Here is a 26,313-nt window from a genome sequence, read left to right as displayed (position 1 = left end):
AATCCCTTTATGGCCCAGTCATCCCTCCCCCCCCACCCCTATCTCTGTAGCTCCCTCCAGCCCTACAAGCCTTCAAGATCTCTGCACTCCTCCAATTCTGGCCTCTTGAGCATCCCCGATTTTAATCGCTCCACCATTGGTGCTTTCAGCTGGCTAGGCCCTTAGCCCTGGAATTCCCCCCCTAAACCTCTCCGCCTCACTCTCCTCCTTTTAAGTCGCTCCTTAAAACCTACCTCTTTGACCAAGCTTTTGGCCATCTGTCCTGATATCTCCATCTGTGTCTCGATGTCAACATTTTTGTTGGTATCGCTTCTGTGAAGCGCCTTGGGACGTTTTGCTATGTTCAGGGCGTTCTATAAATAAATGCAAGTTGTTGTTTGGGGGTGTTGGGGTGTGTGGGATGGGGGGGCGGGGGTTTAAGGATAGAATGACCATACATTGACTCGAGCCCTTGTGTGACTTACTCCCTCGAGCCCTTGGAGTCGGCACCATGTTGCAATACCTATACCAGCTGTTTGGCCCCAGTTAGAGGTGGACTGCGAGGTTTGATGGAGTAGATTCAGTTCTCTTGAAATGGGGAAAAGAGAGCTTGCAATTAATGTAGCGCCTGCTGACATCAAAGTTGCATCATAATACAGCTCAGAAACAGGCCATTCGGCCTAACTGGTCCATGCTGGCATTGGTGCTCCACACGAGCCCCCTCCCACCCCTCCTCATCTCGCCCCCTCATTTTATGCAGTAAGTTAGAATGTGGAACTCACTACCACAGGGGGGAGGCTGAGGTGAATAGCTTAGCTGTATTTAAGGGTAAGCTAGACAAGCACATGAGGGGAGAAAGGGATAGAAGGTTGTGCTGATAGGGAGGAGGCTCGTGTGGAGCATAAAACACCGGCATAGATCAGTCGGGCCGAACGACCTATTTCTGTGCTGTAAATTCGATGTAATAAATCACTTGTGCACTTAGCAACTTTAATAATTTATGGATTCCCGGTGGGCTAATCTTCTTCCGTTTTAATTCTCTTCAAAGGAACTATGTTCTCCGCGAGCTTGAAGCCGGGTATGACGGGGCTGTGTACCTGGACCTCTCGGCACTCCAGCGCTTTGTCAGTACGCTAACAGGTAGGGAAACCTTCACCCCACCCCCATCGCCATATGGAGGGGGGGGGGGGGGCCGTGTCTTCTTTGGCAAATCGGAATGGGTGTTCGTGGTTATCCAAAGGTCGAGTGGATCGTAGAAACATACAGCACAGAAGGAGGCCATTCGGCCTATCGTGCTTGTGCCGGCTCTTTGAAAGAGCTCGCCAATTAGTCCCACACCCCCACCCCTCACCTTGCTCTTCTGATGCCGTAGGCCGTGACTGCTTTCCTCGCGTTGCCGGGTGACCAGGCTGACCTCTGACCGGCCATGATTGTCAGAAGGGGCATTGGTCTGGTTTTTGGAGAAAAATAAAAGTGACCTGTTTTGATGTTTGTCACACTTTTTTTGTGAATCCCGGGGGAACAGAGCCTGGCCCTACGACCCTCCGACCTCTGCGTTCCTCCGACTCTGGCCCCTTGTGCGCCTTCCACTCGTTTTGCCCCACCATTGGCGGCCGTGCCTTCAGCTGTTTAGGCCCCCTAAGCTCTGGAATTCCTTCCCTAAAGCTCTCTACCGCTCTCTCCTCCTTTAAGGATTGTAGAAATTTACGGCACAGAAGGAGGCCATTCGGCCCATCGTGTCCGTGCCAGCCTAAAAAGAGCGATCCAGCCTAATCCCACTTTCCAGCTCTTGGTCCGTAGCCCTGTAGGTTACGGCACTTCAAGTGCATATCCAAGTACTTTTTAAAATACGATGAGGGTTTCTGCCTCTACCACCCTTTCAATAGAATCATAGAAATTTAAGACGCCCCTTAAAGTCTACCTCTTTGACCAAGCCTGTCCTAATATCTCCTTATTTGGCTTGGTGTCGGATGCCACTCCTGTGAAGCGGCTTGGGACGTTTTACTATGTTGAAGGGGCTGTATAAATACAAACTGTTGTTCGAGAACCCTTTCCAAATGTCGGCTTCAAGCTCGCCCAGAGCAGGCACAGCTCGGGGGGTAGATGTTTTGACACAGCGGGGAGCTTCAGATACCTTTTTCTTGTCCATAACACACGTCAGTTTCCCGAGGCTCCCCGTGAACTGAAACGAGAGCTCGCGCGCAAGGTATTGTGGGATAGCAGACCCCGGGATGAACAACGGACCGTTTTGCCGATAAAGTGTGCTCTTGAAATAATAACCTCACAAGCTCCTCATCTCTCCGCCTGACGGACAATTATTGCTCTGACAGCTTACGGGGGAATGATTGGTTTGCTTTGCAAGTCCCGTTAGCCCCCCCACCCCCCCTCCCGGGGGCGCTATCGGGGCGCGGCGCCGCTGACGCCTCCCGCGAAATTCAGCGGGAGGTTAGCGGCGGCAGTAGCCGGCAGCGGGGCGCTGCGCCTCCGCCGATGACATCATCGACGTGCGCAGCGCCTCGCTCGCGCATCCGAATCCGCAAACATCGACACGTCCGACAGGGTCAGGGGTGGTGTTCGTGCGGCCGCGGCGGCGGTATTTAAAGGGGCGGGTGTCGGGCGGCCATTTTGTTTCCCTGGCTGCCTTGCCAGCACCTGCCCCCACCCCCCCCTTCTGCTTCTTTATGCAGGGTGCCGGCCGAGATCGCTCAGCCCGGCACTCCTGTCGAGTGCCGGGCTGTTTTTTCACGGCTCCCCAGTGATCCAGTGTGGCCCCGGTGCGCGCAGTGCTAGGCCCCTGCCCTTTAATCATGGGCGGGAGGCCTGCAATACAGCGGCGCTGTTGCACGTAGCGCCGCGATATTCAGTGGTCGTGCCCCAGGAAAGGGGGGGCCGCTTCCACTGAATTTACAGTGCAGGGGCACTAACTTTTTCGTTAAAAGTAGCGACCCGGCGAAGTTAGCGCCCCAACGGGGGCCCAGCTGAACTTTTCCCCCCCAAATGTCTTGTGCTGCAAACTATGAGCCGGATTGATTAAAAAGCGCGATTGCACCTAAGCAAAAGTCAGTGTAGCAGATTTCACTGGATTACAGAACTTGACTTGACTCGGCGGGGTTCAGTTTGGCTCCGGGCGATGAACCAGGCGATGTCGATTCAGCCGCCCGTCAAACACCTCTCCCGTTGTCATCGGCATTGATTTCACCCACAGTCAAAATTCCCCCCCCAAGTCAGCGTTCCCTATAAGCCGTGGGGCCGCGCAGTTCTCGGCTTTTTCAACGTTAAGTTTCGCGAGTGCTTGATGCTGTGAATGGGCTGCGCAACCCCTTAAAGGTGCCGCGCACCCAAGAAAAAAGAAGAGGGTACCTTGCTTCCAGTGTCCCCGTTTTTAAAATAATAACATTCCTGGCCACAGTGTTCCCCTCGGCGTCATTGAAGATACCGGGATACAGGGCCACAGTTCTAACCCCTCTTTGGTTTGAAGTTGGAATTGAGTCTTTATGAAGGAACACCCTGTGTAAATGGAATTGAGACACGGGAAGATCTAAACCACATCAGCTTGCATTTATAAAGCGCCTTCAACGTCTCGAGGCTCTTCACAGGTGCATAGTTGGCCAAAAGTTGACACCGAGCCAAAGAAGGAGAAGGAGATACTGTACTAGGGGTGACTAGAAGTTTGGTCAAAGAGGTAGATTTTAAGGAGCGTCTTAAACAAGGAGAGAGAGGCGGAGGGGTTTGGGGAGGGAATTCCCGAGATAAGTCACTTCTCTCGACCCCTCCATGGTCTCTAAATTGACACACTGCTTGTCCGACATCCAGTTCTGGATGAGCAGAAATTTTCTCCAATTAAATATTGGGAAGACGGAAGCCATTGTTTTCGGTCCCCACCACACACTCTGTTCCCTAGCCACTGACTCCATCCCTCTCCCTAACTGAGGCTGAACCACACTGTTCACAACCTTGGTGTCATATTTGACTCTGAAATGAGCTTCTGACCACCCATCCGCAGCATAACAAAGAATGCCTATTTCCACCCCCGTAACATCGCCCGTCTCCGCTCTTGCCTCAGCTCATCCGCTGCTGAAACCCTCATCCATGGCTTTGTTACCTCTAGACTTGACTATTCCAATGCACTCCTGGCTGGCCTCCAACATTCCACCCTATGTAAACTTGATGTGATCCAAAGCTCGGCTGCCCGTGTCCTAACTTGCACCGAGTCCCATTCACCCATCACCCCCTGTGCTCACTGACCTACATTGGCTCCCGGTTAAGCAACGCCTTGATTTCAAAATTCTCATCCTTGTTTTCAAATCCCTCCATAGCCTCGCCCCTCCCTATCTCTGTAATCTCCTCCAGCCCCACAACCCCCCCGAGATATCTGCGCTCCTCCAATTCTGGCCTCTTTAGCATCCCCGATTATAATCGCTCAACCATTGGTGGCCGTGCCTTCTGTTGCCGAGGTCCTAAGCTCTGAAATTCCCTGCCTAAACCTGCCCGCCTTGCGACTTCTCTTTCCTCCTTTTAAGACGCTCCTTACAACCTACCTCTTTGGCCAAGCTTTTGATCACCTGCCCTAATTTATTATGTGTCTCGGTGTCAATTTTTGTTTGATATCACTCCTGTGAAGCGCCTTTGGGACGTTTTACGACGTTAAAGGCGCTATATAAATACAAGTTGTTGTTGTACGGCTGACGACACGGCTGCCAGTGGGGGAGCGAAGGGAGTGGGGGATGCGCGCGAGGCCAGAGTTGGAGGGGCGCAGATACCTCGTAGTCGGTTGTGGGGCTGGAGGAGGTTACAGAGATAGGGAGGGGCGCGAGGGCCATGGAGAGATTTGAAAACAAGGATGAGAATTTTAAAATTGATGTGTTGCCGGACTGGGAGCCAGTGCATGGTCAGCGAGCACGGCGGGTGATGGGTGAAGGTAGTAAACCGCCCCAAGGTGCTTCACAGGAGGGTATTCAGACAAAAATGGATATATTAGGACAAGCTTTGTCAAAGAGGTAGTTTTAAGGAGCGTCTTGAAGGGGGAATAGAGAGACAGTGTAAGACGCTCTGATTGTCTGACAGTTTATAGAGTTCAGACCCGTGGAACAGACAACACAAAACCCAATGAATCTGTTAAACTTCTTTTAATTTAAAATCAACAAGAGGTTACAAGTAATTCCCAGAATACAAACTGTACTCAATTCATATACTGATCACAAGTAAGCATCTAAAGTCATTCACTTTAAGCTCGGGTGATTATAAGCAAAACCCCACACGTTACTATTCACCAGGTGAGAGGTCAATTCAATGATGAACTAGACGTGTGACTAACTTTAACCGGCAACTGACCAGGTCATTGACTACAGCCCCGACTGCAGCCCCCAATGTTTTGAAACAGAACCTTTTTATAACCCAAAATTTGGCACCTCTCCCACTGCGTACACATCCCTAACTATACGGGACAATGGTCGGCAGTTGTTTCCCAGACCCTCTTATCACTAGTCCATTAGGCAACTGTGGGCCTTCAAGGCGCAGCACATTCCATCGTCTGAAGATGTTTCTGTTGTTGCGCTGATTTCACAGTCAATAGTCTGTTCCTATAGAACTTCAATGAGCTTGTTTTTCATACCCACTCAGAGCAGACCACTGGCAACTTTGACAGCTGACAAGTCAAACAGTTTGTTTTGCAAAGTTCTTACAGTCTTTGCCCTCGTGAAGCATGATGGTAAAAAAAAAAGCTGGTCAACTTTTACAGCAAATAGTGTGTTAAGCAATAGAGGTAAGTTTAGGGAGGGAATTCCAGTCCTTGGGGCTGAGGCGGCTGAAGGCGCGGCCGCCACTGGTGGGTCGAAGAAAATCGGGGATCCACAAGAGGCCAGAATTGGGAGGAGGGCAGAGTTCTCGGAGGGTTGGAGGGCTGGGAGGAGGTTACAGAGTTAGGGAGGGGGGCGAGGCCATGGAGGGATTTGAATGCCAGGATGGTTTGAACAGTAGCTCTGGGTTGGGGTGCATTGCGAGGAGAGCAGTGAGTGCATAATAAATAGGAGTAGGCCATGCGGGAGAATCTAGAACTAGGGGGGTCACTGTTTAAAAATAAGGGGTCGCCCATTTAAGACAGAGATGAGGAGAAATTGTTTCCTCACAGAGGGGCGTGAGTCTTTTGAACTCTCTTCCTCAGAGGGCGGTGGAAGCAGAGTCTTTGAATATTTTTAAGGCAGAGGTAGATAGATTCTTGGTAAGGAAGGGGGTGAACGGTTATAGAAACATAGAAACAGAAGATCGGAGCAGGAGTAGGCCATTCGGCCCCTTGAGCCTCTTCCGCCATTTAATGAGATCATGGCTGATCATCCAAACTCTGTCCCTGCTTTCTCCCCATATCCCTTGATCCCTTTAGCCTTAAGAAATATATCTAACTCCTTCTTGAATATATTTAATGAATTGGCCTCAACTCCCCTGTGTGGTAGAGAATTCCACAGGTTCACCACTCTCTGGGTGAAGAAATTCCTCCTCATCTCAGTCCTAAATGGCTTGCCCCTTATCCTTAGACTGTGACCCCTGGTTCTGGACTCCCCGACCATCGGGAACATCCTTCCTGCATCTAGTCTGTCCAGTCCTGTTACAATTTTATAAGTTTCAATGAGATCCCCTCTCATTCTTCTAAACTCCAGCGAATACAAGCCCAATCGACCCAATCTCTCTTCATACGTCATTCCTGCCATCCCAGGTATCAGTCTGGTGAATCTTCGCTGCACTCTCTCCATGGCAAGAACATCCTTCCTCAGATAAGGCGACCAAAACTGCACACAATACCCAAGGTGTGGTCTCACTAAGGCCCTGTACAACTGCAGCAAGACATCCTTGTTCTTGTACTCGAATCCTCTCGCTATGAAGGCCAACATACCATTTGCCTTCTTAACCGCCTGCTGCACCTGCATGCTTACCTTCAGCGACTGGTGCACAGGGACACCCAGGTCTCGTTGCACTTCCCCTTCTCCCAATCTATTGCCGTTCAGATAATCTGCCTTCCTGTTTTTGCCACCAAAGTGGATAACCTCGCATTTATCCACATTATACTGCATCTGCCATGCATCTGCCCAATCACCCAACCTGTCCAAATCATCCTGGAGTTTCTCGGCATCCTCCTCACAGCACACACGCCCACCCAACTTTGTGTCGTCTGCAAACCTGGAGATATTACATCTAGTTCCCTCGTCTAGATCATTAATATATATTGTGATATATAAGCAGGGTCTTTGAATATTTTTAAGGCGGAGGTAGATAGATTCTTGGTAAACAAGGGGGGTGAAAGGTTATCGGGGGGTTAGGCGGGAATGTGGAGTAATCGGATCAGCCATGATCTTATTGAATGGCGGAGCAGGCTCGGAGGGGCCGAGTGGCCGACTCCTGCTCCTAATTCGTATGTTCGTACGCCGTGATTGGATTACTAGTAAGGGTCGGAGGTGCTGGGTGCGAGACGCCCCCTTGCAATAAGCCTCGAATGTTTGTGTGTCCATAGGTCAGCTTCTGGTCTCCTCCCTCTGCTCTTACTTCATGAAGACGAAGCCCTTCTGGCTGTTCGCGGCTCACCTGATTCCCTTGCTGGCCAGGCTCTGCATGGTGCCCCTCCCCGTGCTTCTGGTCCTCAACAAGTTCGCCATCGCCTTCACCAGCCTCGAGGTGCTCTACTTCCTGCTCTGCAACATGCTTGTGCCGTACCACCTGGCCAAATCTGCCTACCGCGAGATTGTGCAGGTAGGACCACTCCGAACCATAGGCCGTTTAAGAGGATTGAAGGATTTGCTTGGGTAGATCGAGAGAGACTATTTCCTGTGGTGGGGGGAGTCCAGAACAAGGGGGCATGACCTTAAAATGAGAGCCAGGCCGTTCAGAGGTAATGTCAGGAAGCACTTCTTCACACAAAGGGTAGTGGAAATCAGGAACTCTATCACCAACAACTTGTATTTATATAGCGCCTTTAACATAGTAAAATGTCCCAAATGTTCACGGGAACGATTATCAGACAAAAATTAAGGCGAGTTGACCAAAAGCTTGGTCAAAAAGGTAGGCTTCAAGGAGCGTCTTAAAGGAAAAGAGAGAGGCGGAGAGGTTTAGGGAAGGAATTCCAGAGCTTAGGGCCTAGCCAACTGAAGGCGCGGCCACCAATGGGGGAGCGATTAAAACCAGGGATGCTCAAGAGGCCAGAATTGAAGGAGCACTGAGATCTCGGAGGGTTGTAGGGCTGGAGGAGGTTACAGAGATAGGGAGGGGCGAGGCCATGGAGGGTTTTGAAAACAAGGATGAGAATTTTAAAATCGAGGCGTTGCTTAACTGGGAGCCAATGTAGGTCAGCGAGCACAGGGGCGATGGGTGAACAGGACTTGGTGCGAGTTAGGACACGGGCAGCCGAGTTTTGGATGACCTCAAGTTTACGGAGGGTAGAATGTGGGAGGCTGACCAGGAGAGCGTTGAAATAGTCAAGTCTAGAGGCAGCAAAGGCATGGATGAGGGTTTCAGCAGCGGATGAGCTGAGGCAGGGTAGAGTCGGGCGATGTTATGGAGATGGAAGTGGGCAATCTTGGTGATGGGGAGGATATGTGGTCGGAAGCTCATCTCGGGGTCAAATATGACACCAAGGTTGCGAACAGTCTGGTTCAGCCTCAGACAGATATTGGGGAGAGGGATGGAGTCGGTGGGCAGGGAACGGAGTTTGTGGCGAGGACCGAAGACAACGGCTTCAATCTTCCCAACATTTAGTTGGAGGAAACTTCTGCTCATCCAGAACTGGATGTCGGACAAGCAGTCTGACAATTCAGAGACCGTGGAGGGGTCGAGAGAGGTGGCGGTGAGGTCGAGCTTGGTAACGTGGCAGCAAGCTCCCACAAACAGCAACGTGCTGATGACCAGATCATCTGTTCTTAGCGGTTGGTTGAGCAGTAAATATTAGCCTGGACAACAGGGAGAAACTCCCCTGCTCCTCTTCGAAATATAGTGCCAGGAGATCGCTTGCGTCCGCCTGAGAGGGCAGACGGGGGCTTCGGTTTGACGTCTGGTCTGCAACATGGCACCTCCGACAGTGCAGCACTCCCTCAGTACGGCCCTGAAGTGTCGGCGTGAATGATGTGCTGAAGTCTCTGGAGTGGGGCTTGACCCCACGACCTACTGACCCAAGGCCGATGCCCAAGAGTGAGGTAGGCTTCCCAAAAGGAAGATGGGGGGGGAGGGGCGAGGGGAAGCTAAGACGTTGGCCTTAAAAGAGACGACTTGGCCTGGCCATCTCTGTAGGGCACTTACACTTGCTCCGGGGCACACCGGGATTGCGCCAGTCCAGTTATGCTCGCCTTTGCTTTGTCCATGGGCAGTGATAGGAGATGGGGGATGAACCTGAGCTTCAGCGACGGGCAGGATGTGAGTTGGGGGAAGGGGGAAAGGGGAGGTGTGTTTTCCAGCGGGGCGCATGGCCAAGGACTAGAAATGAAGTGTGGGTGGGGTGCCAGTGGGTCTCACGGGGACCGTTGTTGTGAAGCGGCGATGGTGGGCGTCGACTCCTCACGGTTGGGCCTGTTTTTTGTGTGTGCGCAGGAGAGCGAGTTGTACGGAGTCCTGGGCCTGGGGATCATGCTGTGGAACCAGTTTGCCGTGCCGGCACTCTTCACGGCGTTCTGGCTGGTGCTGTTTGTCACCGAGATCTACTTCTACCTCAGCTCTCGCGGCCAGCCGGCATCTTCCCATGAGGGCCTGATCTTCGCCTTCCTCACCAGGTACTGTTGGGCCAGCGCGTCTTCACTTGAAGAAGACCCCTGAACTCTTGAAATAAAAACTCTTGTTTATCGGTTACAATATTGGGTTTGCCGATTCTCTCCTTTACTGCTCCTGGTAAAATAAAGACTTGCATTTATATAGCACCTTTCACAACCTCCGCACGTATCAAAGTGCTTTACAGCCAATGAAGTACTTTTTGAAGTGTAGTCACTGTTGTAATGTAGGGAAACGCGGCAGCCAATTTGCGCACAGCAAAATCCCACAAACAGCAATGTGATAATGACCAGATAATCTGTTTTTAGTGATGTTGGTTGAGGGATAAATATTGGCCAGGACACCGGGGAGAACTCCCCTGCTCTTCTTCGAAATAGTAGCACGGTGGCATAGTGATTAGCACTGTTGCCTCACAGCGCCAGGGACCCGGGTTCGAATCCGGCCTCGGGTGACTGTCTGTGTGGAGTTTGCACATTCTCCCCGTGTTTGCGTGGGTTTTCTCCGGGTGCTCCGGTTTCCTCCCACAGTCCAAAGATGTGTGGGTTAGGTTGATTGGCTATGATAAATTGACCCTTAGTGTTAGGGGGACTAAATACGTGGGGTTATGGAGATAGGGTGGGATGTGTGTCGGTGCAGGCTTGATGGGCCGAAATGGCCTCTATCTGCACTGTGGGGTGTCTGTGATAGTGCCATGGGATCTTTTTCGCCCACCTGAGAGGTTTAACGTCTCATCTGAAGGACGGCACCTCCGACAATGCAGCGCTCCCTCAGCACTGCACCGGAGTGTCGGCCTCGATTTTCGTGCTCAAGTCCCTGGTGTGGGACTTGAACCCGCAACCTTCTGACTCCGAGGCGAGGGTAAGCTACTGAGCCACGGCTGACTCCTCACTGTGAGTGTGCAGGGGTCCAGCTGGGGTACGGGTGCAGGCCGTGTTGTGGTACCTGGTCCACGTGACCATTCGCCACATGTTGATCTCTCTTGAGTCTCGACTGATCTGATCGAACGCGGGAGGCAGCACAGGGAAGCCTGATCCTGCATTCGCTGGATGTTCACACAACCAGTGAGCTTCTAGTGAGCTAATTAAAAGCAACGCAATCTTTGTAACCTTCGAAAGGGAATTGGATATATACTTGAAAAGGAAAGAATTGCAGGGCTACAGGGCAGGGGGTAGTGGGATTAATTGGACAGCCTGCATAAGCACGATGGGCCGAATGGCCTCCATCTCGCCTTATCTGAGGAAGGATGTTCTTGCCATGGAGAGAGTGCAGCGAAGATTCACCAGACTGATACCTGGGATGGCAGGAATGACGTATGAGGAGAGATTGGGTCGATTGGGCTTGTATTTGCTGGAGTTTAGAAGAATGAGAGGGGATCTCATTGAAACTTATAAAATTCTAACAGGACTAGACAGACTAGATGCAGGAAGGATGTTCCCGATGGCCGGATAGTCCAGAACCAGGGGTCACAGTCTAAGGATAAGGGGTAAGCCATTTAGGACAGAGATGAGGAGGAATTTCTTCACCCAGAGAGTGGTGAACCTGTGGAATTCTCTACCACAGAAGGCAGTGGAGGCCAATTCGTTAAATATATTCAAGAAGGAGTTGGATATATTTCTAAAGGCTAAAGGGATATGGGGAGAAGGCAGGGACAGGGTACTGAATTTGGATGATTAGCCATGATCTCATTGAATGGCGGAGCAGGCTCGAGGGGCCGAATGGCCTACTCCTGCTCCTATCTGTAAGATTCTATCATTCTATCCTGCCCCCTGCCCCCCTGTTCCTGCTTTAAGATATCTGACGCTCAAGTAGAGTTGCAGGGACCTTGTTGGATGTTTGATGCCTCTTTGACCTCCTCCCTTTGACCTCTTGCAGTGTGGCGGGGTGCTGCCTTACTCCGTACTCCCTGGTCGGCCTGACGTTCACGGTCTCCCGCCTGTCACTGGGCCTGCTCACCCTGTGCAAGTTTTACCTACAGGGATATTCGGCCTTTATAAATGGCAACCTCATGCACAGGTAAGGGAACTTTTGGTTTTTATTCGTTCTTGGGACGTGTGACCCATCCCGAATTGCCCTCGAGAAGGTGGTGGCGGTGGTGAGGCCATTTCAGAGGGGCAGTTGAGAGTCAACCACATTGCTGTGGGTCTGGAGTCACATATAGGCCAGACCGGGTAAGGGCGGCAGATTTCCTTCCCTAAAGGACATTGGTGAACCAGATGGGTTTTTATGATAATCCGATAGTTTCATGGTCACCATTAATGACACTAGATTTTTAATCCTGATTTATTTAATTAACTGAATTTAAATTCCCCAGCTGCCGTGGTGGGATTTGAACTCGTGTCTCCAGATCATTAGTCCAGGCCTCTGGATTACTGGCCCAGTGACATTACCACTATGCTACCGTACCCCTAAAGGAGTAAGTGGGGCCCTGAGAACTTGCATGTCTATAGCGACTTTGACAACCTCAGGACGTCCCAAAGCACTTTACAGCCACGCTGTTGTAATGTAGGGAAACGCGGCAGCCAATTTGTGCACAGCAAGATCCCACAAACAGTCAATGTGACAGTGACCAGATTTTCTTCTATGAAAGAAGCGGCGCAGTCTCGATGGGCCGAATGGCCTCCTCCTGCGCTGTACTATTTTATGATTCTATGATCTGTTTTTTTTTAAGTGATGTTGGCTGAGGGATAAATATTGACTCCCGCTTGAAATAGTGGCCACGGGATCCTTTACATCCCACCCGAGAGGTGCAGACCAACGTTCCCGCTAAGCCACGCAGTGGTCTGGAGGCCCCGCGCAGGCCGGTCACCAGCTTTTAAAAGGAAGAAAACAGGCACGCACGAAAATTTGAATGGGATGCGCAGCCAGTTAAAGGGCCCGCGCACCAAAAAAAAAATGTGTGGGAACGTTGGTGACGATGGGGCCTCGGTTTAGTGTCTCATCCGAAAGACGGCACCTCCGACAGTGCAGCACTCCCTCAGCACTGCTCTGGGAGTGTCAGCCTAGATTTTTGTGCTCAAGTGTCTGGAGTGGGATTTGAACCCACGACCTTCTGACTCTGAGGTGATGTTGGTTGACGGATAAATATTGGTCAACAAAGCATGCCGTGCATTGACTGCTGTGACATAGAATTGGACACCGTGAACTGCAGGGGTGTGGGGTACTATTGGCTTGAGTCCAATTAGAAGCTGCACAAATATACGGATGGCATTGGAGGTTGTAAGGAGACATGGAGATGATCAAATACTCCCTGAAACAGAGTGATCGCTGCGCTGTGTGCACTCAGCAGATGGAAGTGTCTGATGGAGGATAGCAGGCCAGGGTTAGGCGGTGGAGATAGGAGGAAACATCTGTAGCCTGGAGTTTTCTCTGGAACTTTGCCCTCGGCAGATTAAACGAGAAGGGTCGAGTCCTTGATAGGGTCGAGCGCAAACGGCCTGTGGAAGAAGTGGGCTTGATGCGTGAAATGGCCCTTTTATTGAGCCCTCCTTTCCAGTGCTGACGTGAGTTTAGTCCGAGGGATTGGGCGTCGGTCCAGCAGAAAGGGGATTTGAAGGCAAGGGACAATTGAAAGGGATTGGTTGATTTGTCGGCGGGACTGTGCGATGGAATCTTCTATTCGGCGTGTGTACCATCTCCAAGATGCACTGCAGCAACTCGCCAAGGCTTCTTCGGCAGCACCTCCCAAACCCGCGACCTCTTCCACCTAGAAGGACGAGGGCAGCAGGTGCATGGGAACACCACCACCTCCATGTTCCCCTCCAAGTCACACACCATCCTGACTTGGAAGTATATCGCCGATCCTTCATCGTCGCTGGGTCAAAATCCTGGAACTCCCTCCCTAACAGCACTGTGGGAGTACCTTCACCACACGGACTGCAGCGGTTCAAGAAGGCGGCTCACCACCACCTTCTCGAGGGCAACTAGGGATGGGCAATAAATGCTGGCCTTGCCAGCAACGCCCACATCCCAGGAACGAATTTTCAAACAAATTTGGGGACTTTGCTAATATAAAAGGGAATCCAAACGTCTTCTATAGGCATATAAATAATAAACGGGTAGTAAGAGAAGGGGTGGGGCCGATTAGGGACCAAAAAGGAGACCTATGCATGGAGACAGAGGGTATGGCTGAGGTACTAAACGAGTACTTTGCATCTGTCTTCACCAAGGAAGAGGATGCTGCCATAGACATAGTAAAGGAGGAGGTGGTGGAGATACTGGATGGGATAAAAATTGATAGAGGAGGTACTGGGAAGGCTGGCTGTACTTAAAGTTGATAAGTCACCAGGAGCGGATGGGATGCTGAGGGAAGTGAAGGAAGAAATCACGGAGGTACTGGCTATAATCTTCCAATGCTCCTTCCAAAGGAGGATGGTGCCAGAGGACTGGGGAATTGCAAATGTTACACCCTTGTTCAAAAAAGGGTGTAAAGATAAACCCAGCAACTACAGGCCAGTCAGTTTAACCTCGGTAATGGGGAAGCTTTTGGAAACGATAATCAGGGACAAAGTTAACAGTCACTTGGACAAGTGTGGATTAATTAAGGAAAGCCAGCACGGATTTGTTAAAGTCAAATTGTGTTTAACTAACTTGATCGAGTTTTTTGATGAGGTAACAGAGAGGGTTGGTGAGGGCAATGCGGTTGATGTGGTGTACATGGATTTCCAAAAGGCGTTTGACAAAGTGCCACATAATAGGCTTGCCAGCAAAGTTCAAGCCCATTCAATAAAAGGGACAGTGGCAGCATGGATACGAAATTGGCTAAGTCGTCGTCGTACGTGTCTTCAGACTGTTCCCTTTGGGGAACTGTATGAAGTGGTGGAAGGATTTCTGGCCGCGATTAACGCTCCTTCCGTGACTGTAACCATCTACATACCAGCCATTAGGGTGGTTAGTCCTATGGCGGGAGGGTTTTACGGGCTCCCACAACCCATACGAGGGGGGGGGCCACCCACACCCACGGACGCAAGTATCCCGCTGGATGTCAACCCAGAATTTAGAGCCGGAGCTCCGACTCCACTTGCCGGGACTGTCTGGAGCGGGGTTCGAAACCCTACGCCTTCTGGCCCAGCGGCGGGGATGCTACCGCTACGCCAAAGGCCCACTCCATTGGCTAAGTGACAGGAAACAGAGAGTGGTGGTGAACGGTTGTTTTTCGGACTGGAGGAAGGTATACAGTGGTGTTCTCCAGATGTCGGTTCTAGGACCACTGCTTTTCTTGATATATATTAATGACTTGGGGGTACAGGGCACAATTTCAAAATTTGCAAATGACACAAAACTTGGAAGTATAGTGAACAGTGAGGAGGATAGTGACAGACTTCAAGAGGACAGACAGGCTGGTGGAATGGGTGGACACGTGGCAGATGAAATTTAATGCAGAAAAGTGTGAAGTGATACATTTTGGTAGGAAGAACGAGGAGTGGCAATATAAATTAAAGAGTACAATCCTAAAGGGGGTGCATGAACAGAGAGACCTGGGGGTGTATGTGCGTAAATCGTTGAAGGTGGCAGGGCAGGTTGAGAAAGTGGTTAATAAAAGCTTATGGGATCCTGGGCTTCATAAATAGAGGCATAGAGCACAAAAGCAAGGAAGTTAAGACGAACCTTTATAAATCACTGGTTCGGCCTCAACTGGAGTATTGTGTCCAATTCTGGGCACCGCACTTTAGGAAGGATGTGAAGGCCTTGGAGATTTACAAGAATGGTTCCAGGGATGAGGGACTTCAGTTACGTGGATAGACTGGAGAAACTGGGGTTGTCCTCCTTGGAGCAGCGAAGGTTGAGAGGAGATTTGATGGAGGTGTTCAAAATCATGAGGTGTCTAGACAGAGTAGATAGAGAGAAACTGTTCCCATTGGCAGAAGGGTTGAGAACCAGAGGACACAGATTTAAAGTGATTGGCAAAAGAACCAAAGGCGACATGAGAAAAAACTTTTTTACGCAGCGAGTGGTTGTGATCTGGAATGCACTGCCTGAAAGGGTGGTGGAGGCAGACTCAATCACGGCTTTCAAAAGGGAATTGGATAAGTACCTGAAGGAAAAAGGTTCACTAGATTGATCCCTGGGATGAGACGATCGTCCTATGAGGAGAGATTGAGTAGAATGGGCCGACACGCTCTGGAGTTTAGGAGAATGAGAGGTGATCTCATTGAAATGTGAAAAATTCTTACAGGGCTTGACGGGGTAGATGCAGGGAGGATGTTACCCTGGCTGGGGAGTCCAGAACCAGGGGTCACATTCTCAGAATAAGGGGTCGGCCATTTAGGACTGATGTGAGGAGCAATTTCTTCACTCAGAGGATTGTGAATCTTTGGAATTCTCTACCCCAGAGGGCTGTGGATCTTGAATCGTTGACTATATTCAAGACTGAGATCGATAGATTTTTGGACTCTAGGGGAATCAAGGGATTTGGGGATCGGGCGGGAAAGTGGAGTTGAGGTCAAAGATCAGCCATGATCTTATTGAATGGCGGAGCAGGCTCGAGGGGCCGAATGGCCTACTCCTGCTCCTATTTCTTATGTTATGTCCTTTGCATTGACCACCCTGCACCCTCTTTCAGCAAAACAAGTTACATCGGAGAAAATCCGAGAAGCGTTTAGTTTCAGCATTTGCTGTTTGACATGAATCTTGTCATTCATGTGGAAATTACTTATGAAGTAATACTGGGCGGCCTGCGGGTGGCACTGTCCAGGGAGAGTATAAATACTTGGGCATGGGCCCAGCTTGCTCAGGACATTCTTTAACAGGAACTAGTGAAGGACACAACTAGATCTCCATGTTGAACACCAGTTGATTAAAACTTTGTTTAATACTCACACCAAGTGCCCAGTAGTTTTCTTACATCACTGTTAATTTCCCATCTTGTAAAAAAACTTTCCGCACAGCGGCGTAACGTTACTTTCTACCTTGTAGTAATTTTTGTTTTCACACAGAGGCGTGACAGAAGGCGTGACGTTTCTGCTGCTGGCCCTGCAGACGGACCTGATTAACCTGCACGTTCTACAGCGCATCTTCCTCCTCAGCATTATCCTCTTCATCATAGTGGCCTCCATCCTGCAATCGATGCTGGAAATCACTGACCCGATCATCCTTGCACTGGGGGCTTCCCGAAACAGGTCAGTGGCAGGTGGAGAGCAAGCTCTCTGCAAGGTTACTCTGGAGTCGGGACTTGCCAACGTTCTCTTGCCGACCTTCTCCCCACCTGCTGCCCCCTGAAGGCGTCGTCTCCTTGGTGCGGTACGGATCCCAATGACCTTCCAGTACCTCGTCCCAAGCGGCCATTATTCTTGCCTGAACTGCGAGCTGTTCGGCAACCAGGGCATCACAGCCGTGCGCACTTTGGGGAGCTGCTGGGCAGCAATCAGGAGCTTGGGCTGTTCCCCACCACCCCTCCTCCGGTCCTTGACCTTGGGGACTGAGGCTAGTTGTAGGCTTGGCTGAGCTGATGAAACTCGGCAGAGGGATCAGGGATTGAATCTCAGACTTTTCCCGAGAATAGATCATGTGATTTTACTACAGCGTGACTGTCCAATGGCTTCAGGTACGGCCATTTACCCCCAACCCATCACCTGACTTATAAAGAATGTCCACAGATCCGTAGAAGTTTCTAGCACAGAAGGGGGCCGCTTGGCCCCTCGTGTCTATGTTGGCTTATGCTCTGCAGCAGAACAGAACTAATCCAACAACCCTGATCTCTCTCCGAAGCCCGGTATCTTCCTCTGTTTCAACTATTTATCCATCTTTCCCTTAAAAGATGCAATTATCTCTATCTCGACCCCCTGTGGTAAAATATTTCACGATCTCCGGTCTCCCTCAGGAACCGGTTCACGGTCTCCGGTCTCCTCAGGAACCGGTTCACGGTCTCCGGTCTCCCTCAGGAACCGGTTCACGGTCTCCGGTCTCCTCAGGAACCGGTTCACGGTCTCTGGTCTCCCTCAGGAACCGGTTCACGGTCTCCGGTCTCCTCAGGAACCGGTTCACGGTCTCTGGTCTCCCTCAGGAACCGGTTCACGGTCTCCGGTCTCCTCAGGAACCGGTTCACGGTCTCCGGTCTCCCTCAGGAACCGGTTCACGGTCTCCGGTCTCCCTCAGGAACCGGTTCACGGTCTCCGGTCTCCTCAGGAACCGGTTCACGGTCTCCGGTCTCCTCAGGAACCGGTTCACGGTCTCCGGTCTCCTCAGGAACCGGTTCACGGTCTCCGGTCTCCTCAGGAACCGGTTCACGGCCTCCGGTCTCCTCAGGAACCGGTTCACGGTCTCCGGTCTCCCTCAGGAACCGGTTCACGGTCTCCGGTCTCCCTCAGGAACCGGTTCACGGTCTGCGGTCTCCTCAGGAACCGGTTCACGGTCTCCGGTCTCCTCAGGAACCGGTTCACGGTCTCCGGTCTCCCTCAGGAACCGGTTCACGGTCTCCGGTCTCCTCAGGAACCGGTTCACGGTCTCCGGTCTCCCTCAGGAACCGGTTCACGGTCTCCGGTCTCCCTCGGGAACCGGTTCACGGTCTCCGGTCTCCCTCGGGAACCGGTTCACGGTCTCCGGTCTCCCTCGGGAACCGGTTCACGGTCTCCGGTCTCCTCAGGAACCGGTTAACATAGAAACATAGAAGATAGGAGCAGGAGTAGGCCATTCGGCCCCTCGAGCCTGCTCCGCCATTCAATGAGATCATGGCTGATCATCCAAATTCAGTACCCGGTCCCTGCCTTCTCCCCATATCCCTTGAACCCTTTAGCCTTAAGAAATATATCCAACTCCTTCTTGAATATATTTAATGAATTGGCCTCCACTGCCTTCTGTGGTAGAGAATTCCACAGGTTCACCACTCTCTGGGTGAAGAAATTCCTCCTCATTTCTGTCCTAAATGGCCTACCCCTTATCCTTAGACTGTGACCCCTGGTTCTGGACTCCCCGACCATCGGGAACATCCTTCCTGCATCTAGTCTGTCCAGTCCTGTCAGAATTTTATTAGTTTCAATGAAGAACAGAGCATGCCTCTTGTGGTTGCCTGGTATCCAAAAGGGCCGGAGGCTTCTGAGCAGCGACCTTTATACCCAGCCATGAGGGTGGAGCCAGGGGCGGAGTCAGCTGAGGCATGCACAGACAAGTACAACAATATGCAAGAGTGAACAACAGTACTAACAGTGAACAACAGTACTAACAACAGTGGTGAACAACAATACTAACAACAGTGGCTTACCACAATCCCCTCTCATTCTTCTAAACTCCAGCGAGTACAAGCCAATCGACCCAATCTCTCCTCATACGTCATTCCTGCCATCCCAGTTATCAGCCTGGTGAATCTTCGCTGAACTCCTTCCATGACAAGAACATCCTTCCTCAGATAAGGCAACCAAAACTGCACACAATACTCAAGATGTGGTCTCACCAAGGCCCTGTATAACTGCAGCAAGACATCCTTGTTCCTGTACTCAAACCCTCTCGCTACGAAGGCCAACATGCCATTTGCCTTCTTAACCGCCTGCTGCACCTGCATGCTTACCTTCAGCGACTGGTGCACAAGGACACCCAGGTCTCGTTGCACTTCCCCTTCTCCCAATCTATTGCCATTCAGATAATAATCTGCCTTCCTGTTTTTGCCACCAAAGTGGATAACCTCACATTTATCCACGTTATATTGCATCTGCCATGCTTTTGCCCAATCACCCAACCTGTCCAAATCATCCTGGTGTTTCTCGGCATCCTCCTCACAGCACACACGCCCACCCAGCTTTGTGTCGTCTGCAAATTTGGAGATATTACATCTAGTTCCCTTGTCTAGATCATTAATATATATTGTGAATAGCTGGGGTCCAAGGACCGATCCCTGCGGTACCCCACTAGTCACTGCCTGCCACTCGGAAAAAGACCCGTTTATTCCAACTCTTTGCTTTCTGTCTGCCAACCAGTTTTCTATCCAAGTCAATACCTTGCCCCCAATCCCATGTGCCTTAACTTTACACGCTAATCTCCTATGCGGGACCTTATCGAAAGCCTTCTGAAAGTCCAAATACACCACATCCACTGGTTCTCCCTTATCTATTTTACCAGTTACATCCTCAAAAAATTCCAATTACCTTTTGTAAATCCATGTTGACTTTGTCCGATCCTGTCACTGTTTTCCAAGTGCTCTGCTATTACATCTTTTATAATGGACTCTAGCATTTGCCCCACTACCGATGTCCGGCTTACTGGTCTGTAATTCCCCGTTTTCTCTCTACCACCCTTTTTGAATAGTGGGGTAACATTAGCTACCCGCCAATCCATGGGTACTGTTCCAGAGTCTATCGAGTTCTGGAAGATGATCAGCAATGCATCTACTATTTCCAGGGCCACTTCCTTAAGTACCCTGGGATGTAGATTATCAGGCCCTGGGGATTTATCGGCCTTCAATCCCGTCAATTTCCCAACACCATTTCCCTATAAATACTGATTTCATTCAGTTCCTCCCTCTCATTAGACCCTATGTTCCCCGACATCTCTGGGAGGTTATTTGTGTCCTCCTTTGTGAATACAGAACCAAAATATGTATTTAATTGGTCTGCCATTTCTTTGTTCCCCTCGGGAACCGGTTCACGGTCTCCGGTCTCCCTCAGGAACCGGTTCACGGTCTCCGGTCTCCCTCAGGAACCGGTTCACGGTCTCCGGTCTCCTCAGGAACCGGTTCACGGTCTCCGGTCTCCCTCAGGAGCCGGTTCACGGTCTCCGGTCTCCTCAGGAGCCGGTTCACGGTCTCGTGTCCCCCTCAGGAACCGGTTCACGGTCTCGTGTCCCCCTCAGGAACCGGTTCACGATCTCGTGTCCCCCTCAGGAACCGGTTCACGATCTCGTGTCCCCCTCAGGAACCGGTTCACGATCTCGTGTCCCCCTCAGGAACCGGTTCACGATCTCGTGTCTCCCTCAGGAACCGGTTCACGATCTCGTGTCTTCCCTCGGGAACCGGTTCACGATCTCCTCGGGAGTTGGTTCACGTTTCCCTGGTTATGCCGTGTAATATGAATTGAGTTTGATGGGACTGATCCTCTATTTCCGACTTGACTCTTTATTTGTGTGATTTTTTTCCCCCCTCCCCCCCAGGAGTTTATGGAAGCATTTCCGTGCGGTCACCATGTGCCTTTACCTGTTGATATTTCCCAGTTTCATGGCCTACAGGATCGCCCAGTTCTTCGAGATGGATTTCTGGCTGCTGATCATCGTCTCCAGCAGTGCACTGACTTCGCTGCAGGTGGGTGGGTTAAAGGGCAATTGGGGGGCGGTGGGGGGGGGTGGGGGCGTGTTTCAAGGGATCACGAGGTCAACCCTCACGACAACGCAGATCAGTGTGCTTCAAGGAAACGCGGGGCGAGTATTCACATCGCTCTGGCGCTCAGCATTGGGGTATGGGTTAGGTTGGGTTCTGGCTCTGGATTGGCTGGTGGGTTTCAAGAGAATGCAGATCAAGTCGTCGTCTTCTTCTTAGGCAATCCCTCGGAACCGAGGATGACTTGCTTCCACATTAAAAATGAGTTCGCAGGTGACTACGCTCCTCCACTAGACTAGTGAGCTGGTGACTAGTGGATCGCGAGTGGAGCTCGGGACCAGGGATCGCGAGAATATCAGTGCTAATTTGATCCTGTGAGAGACAACATCATTCATGTCCGAGGCCGGGACCCAGGAGCGAGGTCAAGGCCCAGGAGTGGCGCGTCGGGGTCGGGGCCCAGGGAAGGTGCGGCACGGGCCAACAGCGAGGTCGGGAGGACCACAGCGCATCCTACGAAACCCAGGGGAGGGGGGGGGGAGGACCACAGCGCATCCTACGAAACCCGGGGGGGGGGGGGGGTGGTGGTGTGTGTGTGTCTGTCTGTCTGTCTGTCTATCTGTCTGTCTGTGTCTGTGTGGTCGCCAATCGTCTTGGATCCCCTTGCCATTGGACCAAGACCTTGCTCTGTCAAGCTCGTGTGGTAGCTGGTGTGCAACAGCCACCCCACGTTAAAAGAATTCACGCACAGACATCTTCCACCCTTACATCAAGTACTTGCAGCATGAATGGGAAAAAAAATCTATTACAGTCCCCACCACTTAAAGCGGGCCAATCACTTATATCTGACAAAAATATATTAATACATTATTATTTGATATATTTTAATGACCTGGACTTGGGTCACACGGCATAATTTTCAAAGTTTGCAGATGACATGAAACTCAGGAATATAATTAACAGTGCGAAGGATAATAAACCGCGAGGAGGATAATAACAGACTTCAGGAGGACAGCGACAGACTGGTGAAATGGGCAGATACACGGCAGATGAAATTTAAGGCAGAGAAGTGTGAAGTAATTCACTTTGATAGGAAGAATGAGGAGAACATAAGAACAGGAGTCGACCATTCGGCCCCTCGAGCCTGCTCCGCCATTCAATAAGATCATGGCTGATCATCGACCTCGGCTCCACTTTCCCGCCCGATCCCCATATCCCTTCATTCCCCTAGAGTCCAAAAATCTGTCGATCTCCACCTTGAATATACTCAACGACTGAGCCTCCACAATCCTTTAGGGTAGAGAATTCCAAAGATTCACAACCCTCTGATGAAGGAATTTCTCCTCATCTCGGTCCTAAATGGCTAACCCCTTATTCTGAGACTGTGACCCCATTGGTTCCAGACTCTCCAGCCAGGGGGAAACAACCTCTCAGCATCTCCCCTGTCAAGCTCGCTAAGAATCTTATATGTTTCAATGAGATCACCCCTCATTCTTCTAAATTCCAGAGACTTTAGGCCCAGGGAGACGTGAACAACGTTATAAAAGATACAGTGCACCGCAGCCCCTTGGGGACTTCGACCTAGTCTTACTCAGACTAGCAGAAGCAGCCCAGACGACATGCTTACGACACCCGTTGAGTCTGTGGCATGTGAGCAATTCTCGGTACCAAACTCATGGGCACTGCATCAAACGGGTTGTAGCAATGTTTTGAACAATAAAAGATATTGGCCCGTATTTTCCGATGTCTATGGGCTGTGTACACGCCCGTAGGGACATCGGACATGCCGGTTTCAGGCATGCACAACGCATGCGCTTAAAAACCGGCATTTCCAATCTGTGAAGAATCCTCTTGACAGATCGGCCGCCTGCCCTGGAGAAGGGCCTCTGCGGGCGGAGAGTTCTGCTTCCTGCAGAACCTCCGCCCGCTGAAATCACTTAAAAATCTTACGCCTGGTAAAAGTTTAAAAAAAAAAAAAAAATTCTCTCATTTATAATTTAAAAATACTTTTAAAAAGGTAAGTTTATTTTTAGCCCCATAAAAAAACTTCAATTATTTTTTTTGAAAAATTACATTTTTGTTTAAAATATTAAATTTAATGTAATTTTAACTCGGTTTAAAAATGTGATGATTATTTTTAAAATGTATTTAATGTTTTAGTGAGTTTTTTCATTGATCTCCATTCATATATTTGACAGGTCTAAGCTGTCAAAAGTATGAATGAGATTCCCTTCTCCTATTGGCTCCCCATGGCTCACGTGATCCCAGGGACACTTGTGAACTGCCTGCGCCTCTGGGATACGTGGGCCCTGCGCATTTCGACTGTGGAGAGGCCCAGGAGTCGAAGTGTCCGGACCTCGGGAGCTCTCGGGTAAGTGCGTAGATTTTTTTCCAATAGGAGGTATCCACACGCAGGAAGCCTCCGATCGGAAATTAGGGGCCAATTAATCTGTATTTCCTGCACCTCGAACTTGTCTTAAGGGCGAGCTTAAATCCTATAAACCCAACGCTAATTTTTTTTTAAAACATTCATTCCTGGGATGTGGGCGTCGCTGGCAAGGCTGGCATTTATTGCCCATCCCTAATTGCCCTTGAGAAGGTGGTGGTGAGCCGCCTTCTTGAACTGCTGCAGTCCGTGTGGTGAAGGTGCTCCCACAGTGCTGTTAGGGAGGGAGTTCCAGGATTTTGACCCAGCGACGATAAAGGAACGGCCCGATATATTTCCAAGTCAGGATGGTGTGCGACTTGGAGGTGGTGGTGTTCCCATGCGTCTGTTGCCCTTGTCCTTCTAGGTGGAAGAGGTCGCGGGTTTGGGAGGTGCTGCCGAAGAAGCCTTGGCGAGTTGCTGCAGTGCATCTTGTAGATGGTACACACTGCAGCCACGGTGCGCCGGTGGTGGAGGGAGTGAATGTTTAAGGTGGTGGATGGGGTGCCAATCAAGCAGACTGCTTTGTCCTGGATGGTGTCGAGCTTTTTGATTGTTGGAGCTGCACTCATCCAGGCAAGTGGAGAGTATTCCATCACACTCCTGACTTGTGTCTTGTAGATGGTGGAAAGGCTTTGGGGAGTCAGGAGGTGAGACACTCGCCACAGAATTCCCAGCCTCTGGCCTGCTCTTGTAGCTGATGAGTGCTAAATAGTCACCCTGCTCCAATATCGTGCTTAAACTCCTCTCTTCCAGGTGACTGGGACTCTCTTCATCTACGGGCTTTTTGTGACTGAGGATCTGCGGAGGGAGCCCATCGAAAACCTGGACGACATCATCTACTATGTGAACAGCGCGTGCCGGGCCCTGGAGTTCCTGGTGGCCGTGTGCGTGGTGGCCTACGGGGCGCTGGAGTCGGTCTTCGGCGAGTGGAGCTGGATGGGCGCCTCGGTCATCATCGTCCACTCCTACTTCAACGTCTGGCTGCGGGCACGCGCCGGCTGGAAGAGCTTCCTCCTCCGCCAGGAGGCAGCCCGGAAGATCAGCTCGCTGCCGCGCGCCACCCAGCAACAGCTCCAGGAATACAGCGACGTCTGTGCCATCTGTTACCAGGTAGGATCTCGCTCTTCCCTGGGGATGTGGTGGGCGGGGCCCCCCTTGGAAAGGGAGGCTGAGAAAACCAATGCATAGAAAGAAAGAAATAACAACAGAAAATGCTGGAAAAGCTCAGCAGGCCAGGCAACATCCGTGGAGAGAGAAACAGAGTTAACGTTTCAGATCGAAACCCTTCGTCAGGACTGAGAAAAAAGCAGGGAATGAAACTGATTAAAAGGCCAGTTTGGGGGCTGGGAAATGGGGATTAAAGAACAAAAGAGAAGTGAAGAGACATTAAGAGGTATTCAAAACCAGACGAGATGGTGATAGGACTAGTGGAGAGACAAAAGACAGCTCTAGATTAGGTGTGAACTGCGCTGGCAGAATGAGAGACAGCTGCCATGTGGGAGAGAGAAAAAGGGGGAAGGGCCAAAACAAAGGTGTGGATAAAAAATATATAAAAATGTAATAGGGGCCCGAGGTTAGGATCTGAAATTGTTGAACTCGATGTTGAGTCCGGAAGGCTGTAAAGTGCCTAATCGGAAGATGAGGTGCTGTTCCACGAGCTTACGCTGGGTTTCCGTGGAAAAGAAAGACTTGTATTTAGACAGCACCTGCGCACGACCTCATAAGAACATAAGAAATATGAGCAGGAGTCGGCCATACGGCCCCTCGAGCCTGCTCCGCCATTCAATAAGATCATGGCTGATCATCGACCTCAACTCCACTTTCCCGCCCGATCCCCGTATCCCTTGATTCCCCAGAGTCCAAAACTCTATCGATTTCAGCCTTGAATATACTCAACAACTGAGCATCCACAGCCCTCTGGGGCAGAGAATTCCAAAGATTCACCACCCTCTGAGTGAAGAAATTCCTCCTCATCTCTGTCCTAAATGGCCGACCCCTTATCCTGAGATTATGCCCCTAGTTCTAGACTCTCCAGCCAGGGGAAACAACCTCTCAGCATCTACCCTGTCAATCCCCTTCAGAATCTTATATGTTTCAATGAGATCACCTCTCATTCTTCTAAACTCCAGAGAGTATCGGCCCATTCTACACAATCTCTCATCATAGGACAGCCCTCTCATCCCAGGAATCAATCTAGTGAACCTTCGTTGCACCGCCTCCAAGGCAAGTATATCCTTCCTTAGATAAGGAGACCAGAACTGTGCACAGTACTCCAGGTGTGGTCTCACCAAGGCCATGACCTCAGGACGTCCCAAAGTGCTTCACAGGTCAATGAAGTACTTTTTTTTTTAAAGTGTAGCCGCTGCTGTAATGTAAAGAAATGCGGCTGCCAATTTGCGCACAGCAGGATCCCACAAATAGCGATGTGTTAATGACCCAGTTAATCTGTTTTTAGTGATTGCCCAGGACACCGAGGATAATTGCTCCCCTGCTCTTCTTCGAAATAGTGCCGTGGGAATGTTTCGCAGCCACCTGAGGGGGCAGACAGGGCCTCGTTTTAACGTCTCATCTGAAAGACGGCATCACTGACAGTGCAGCACTCCCTCAGCACTGCGCTGAAGTGTCGGCCTAGATTTTGTGTTCAAGTCCCTGGAGTGGGGGGGCTTGAACCCACCATCTGCTGACTCGGAGGCGAGAGTGCTACCCACTGAGCCAAGGCTGACCCCTATAGGGTAGGATCTTGACAAAGGTTGGCGCAGTGGGTTGGATACCGACCTTTCACCTCTAAGGGGCTGGAGTTCAACTCCACCCAGGGTGACGGGACTAAAAAGCCTCCTTTGGCTGTGAAGGTCCTTCGTGAGATGAATTAGGGCCACCTCGATCCTCTCTCTGGTGGGCACGGGCCTACATTATGAAGCTGAACCAGTCCCACGCCTTAACT

At 50.8% G+C, this 26,313-nt stretch overlaps 1 protein-coding gene across 1 annotated transcript in view; it reads left to right on the top strand.

Annotated features, from left to right (window-relative positions):
• LOC147123763 (RING finger protein 145-like) overlaps nucleotides 1-26,313 on the top strand; it is a 41,122-nt gene that overhangs the window by 8,403 nt on the left and 6,406 nt on the right. The window contains exons 3-9 of the mRNA XM_085975752.1: nucleotides 1,028-1,119; nucleotides 7,478-7,713; nucleotides 9,541-9,719; nucleotides 11,587-11,727; nucleotides 16,647-16,829; nucleotides 20,785-20,932; nucleotides 24,126-24,482. Of these exons, the coding sequence (XP_085831878.1) occupies nucleotides 1,028-1,119; nucleotides 7,478-7,713; nucleotides 9,541-9,719; nucleotides 11,587-11,727; nucleotides 16,647-16,829; nucleotides 20,785-20,932; nucleotides 24,126-24,482 (1,336 nt within the window). The remainder of the gene's footprint in view (nucleotides 1-1,027; nucleotides 1,120-7,477; nucleotides 7,714-9,540; nucleotides 9,720-11,586; nucleotides 11,728-16,646; nucleotides 16,830-20,784; nucleotides 20,933-24,125; nucleotides 24,483-26,313) is intronic.

This window comes from Somniosus microcephalus, chromosome 2 (genome assembly GCF_052327205.1).
Source record: "Somniosus microcephalus isolate GS21.2 chromosome 2, FLI_Smic_1.0, whole genome shotgun sequence".
NCBI classification, from domain to species: domain Eukaryota; kingdom Metazoa; phylum Chordata; class Chondrichthyes; order Squaliformes; family Somniosidae; genus Somniosus; species Somniosus microcephalus.
The sequence above is the reverse complement of the archived record's forward strand: the minus strand, read 5'-3'. Positions and strand labels throughout refer to the sequence as shown.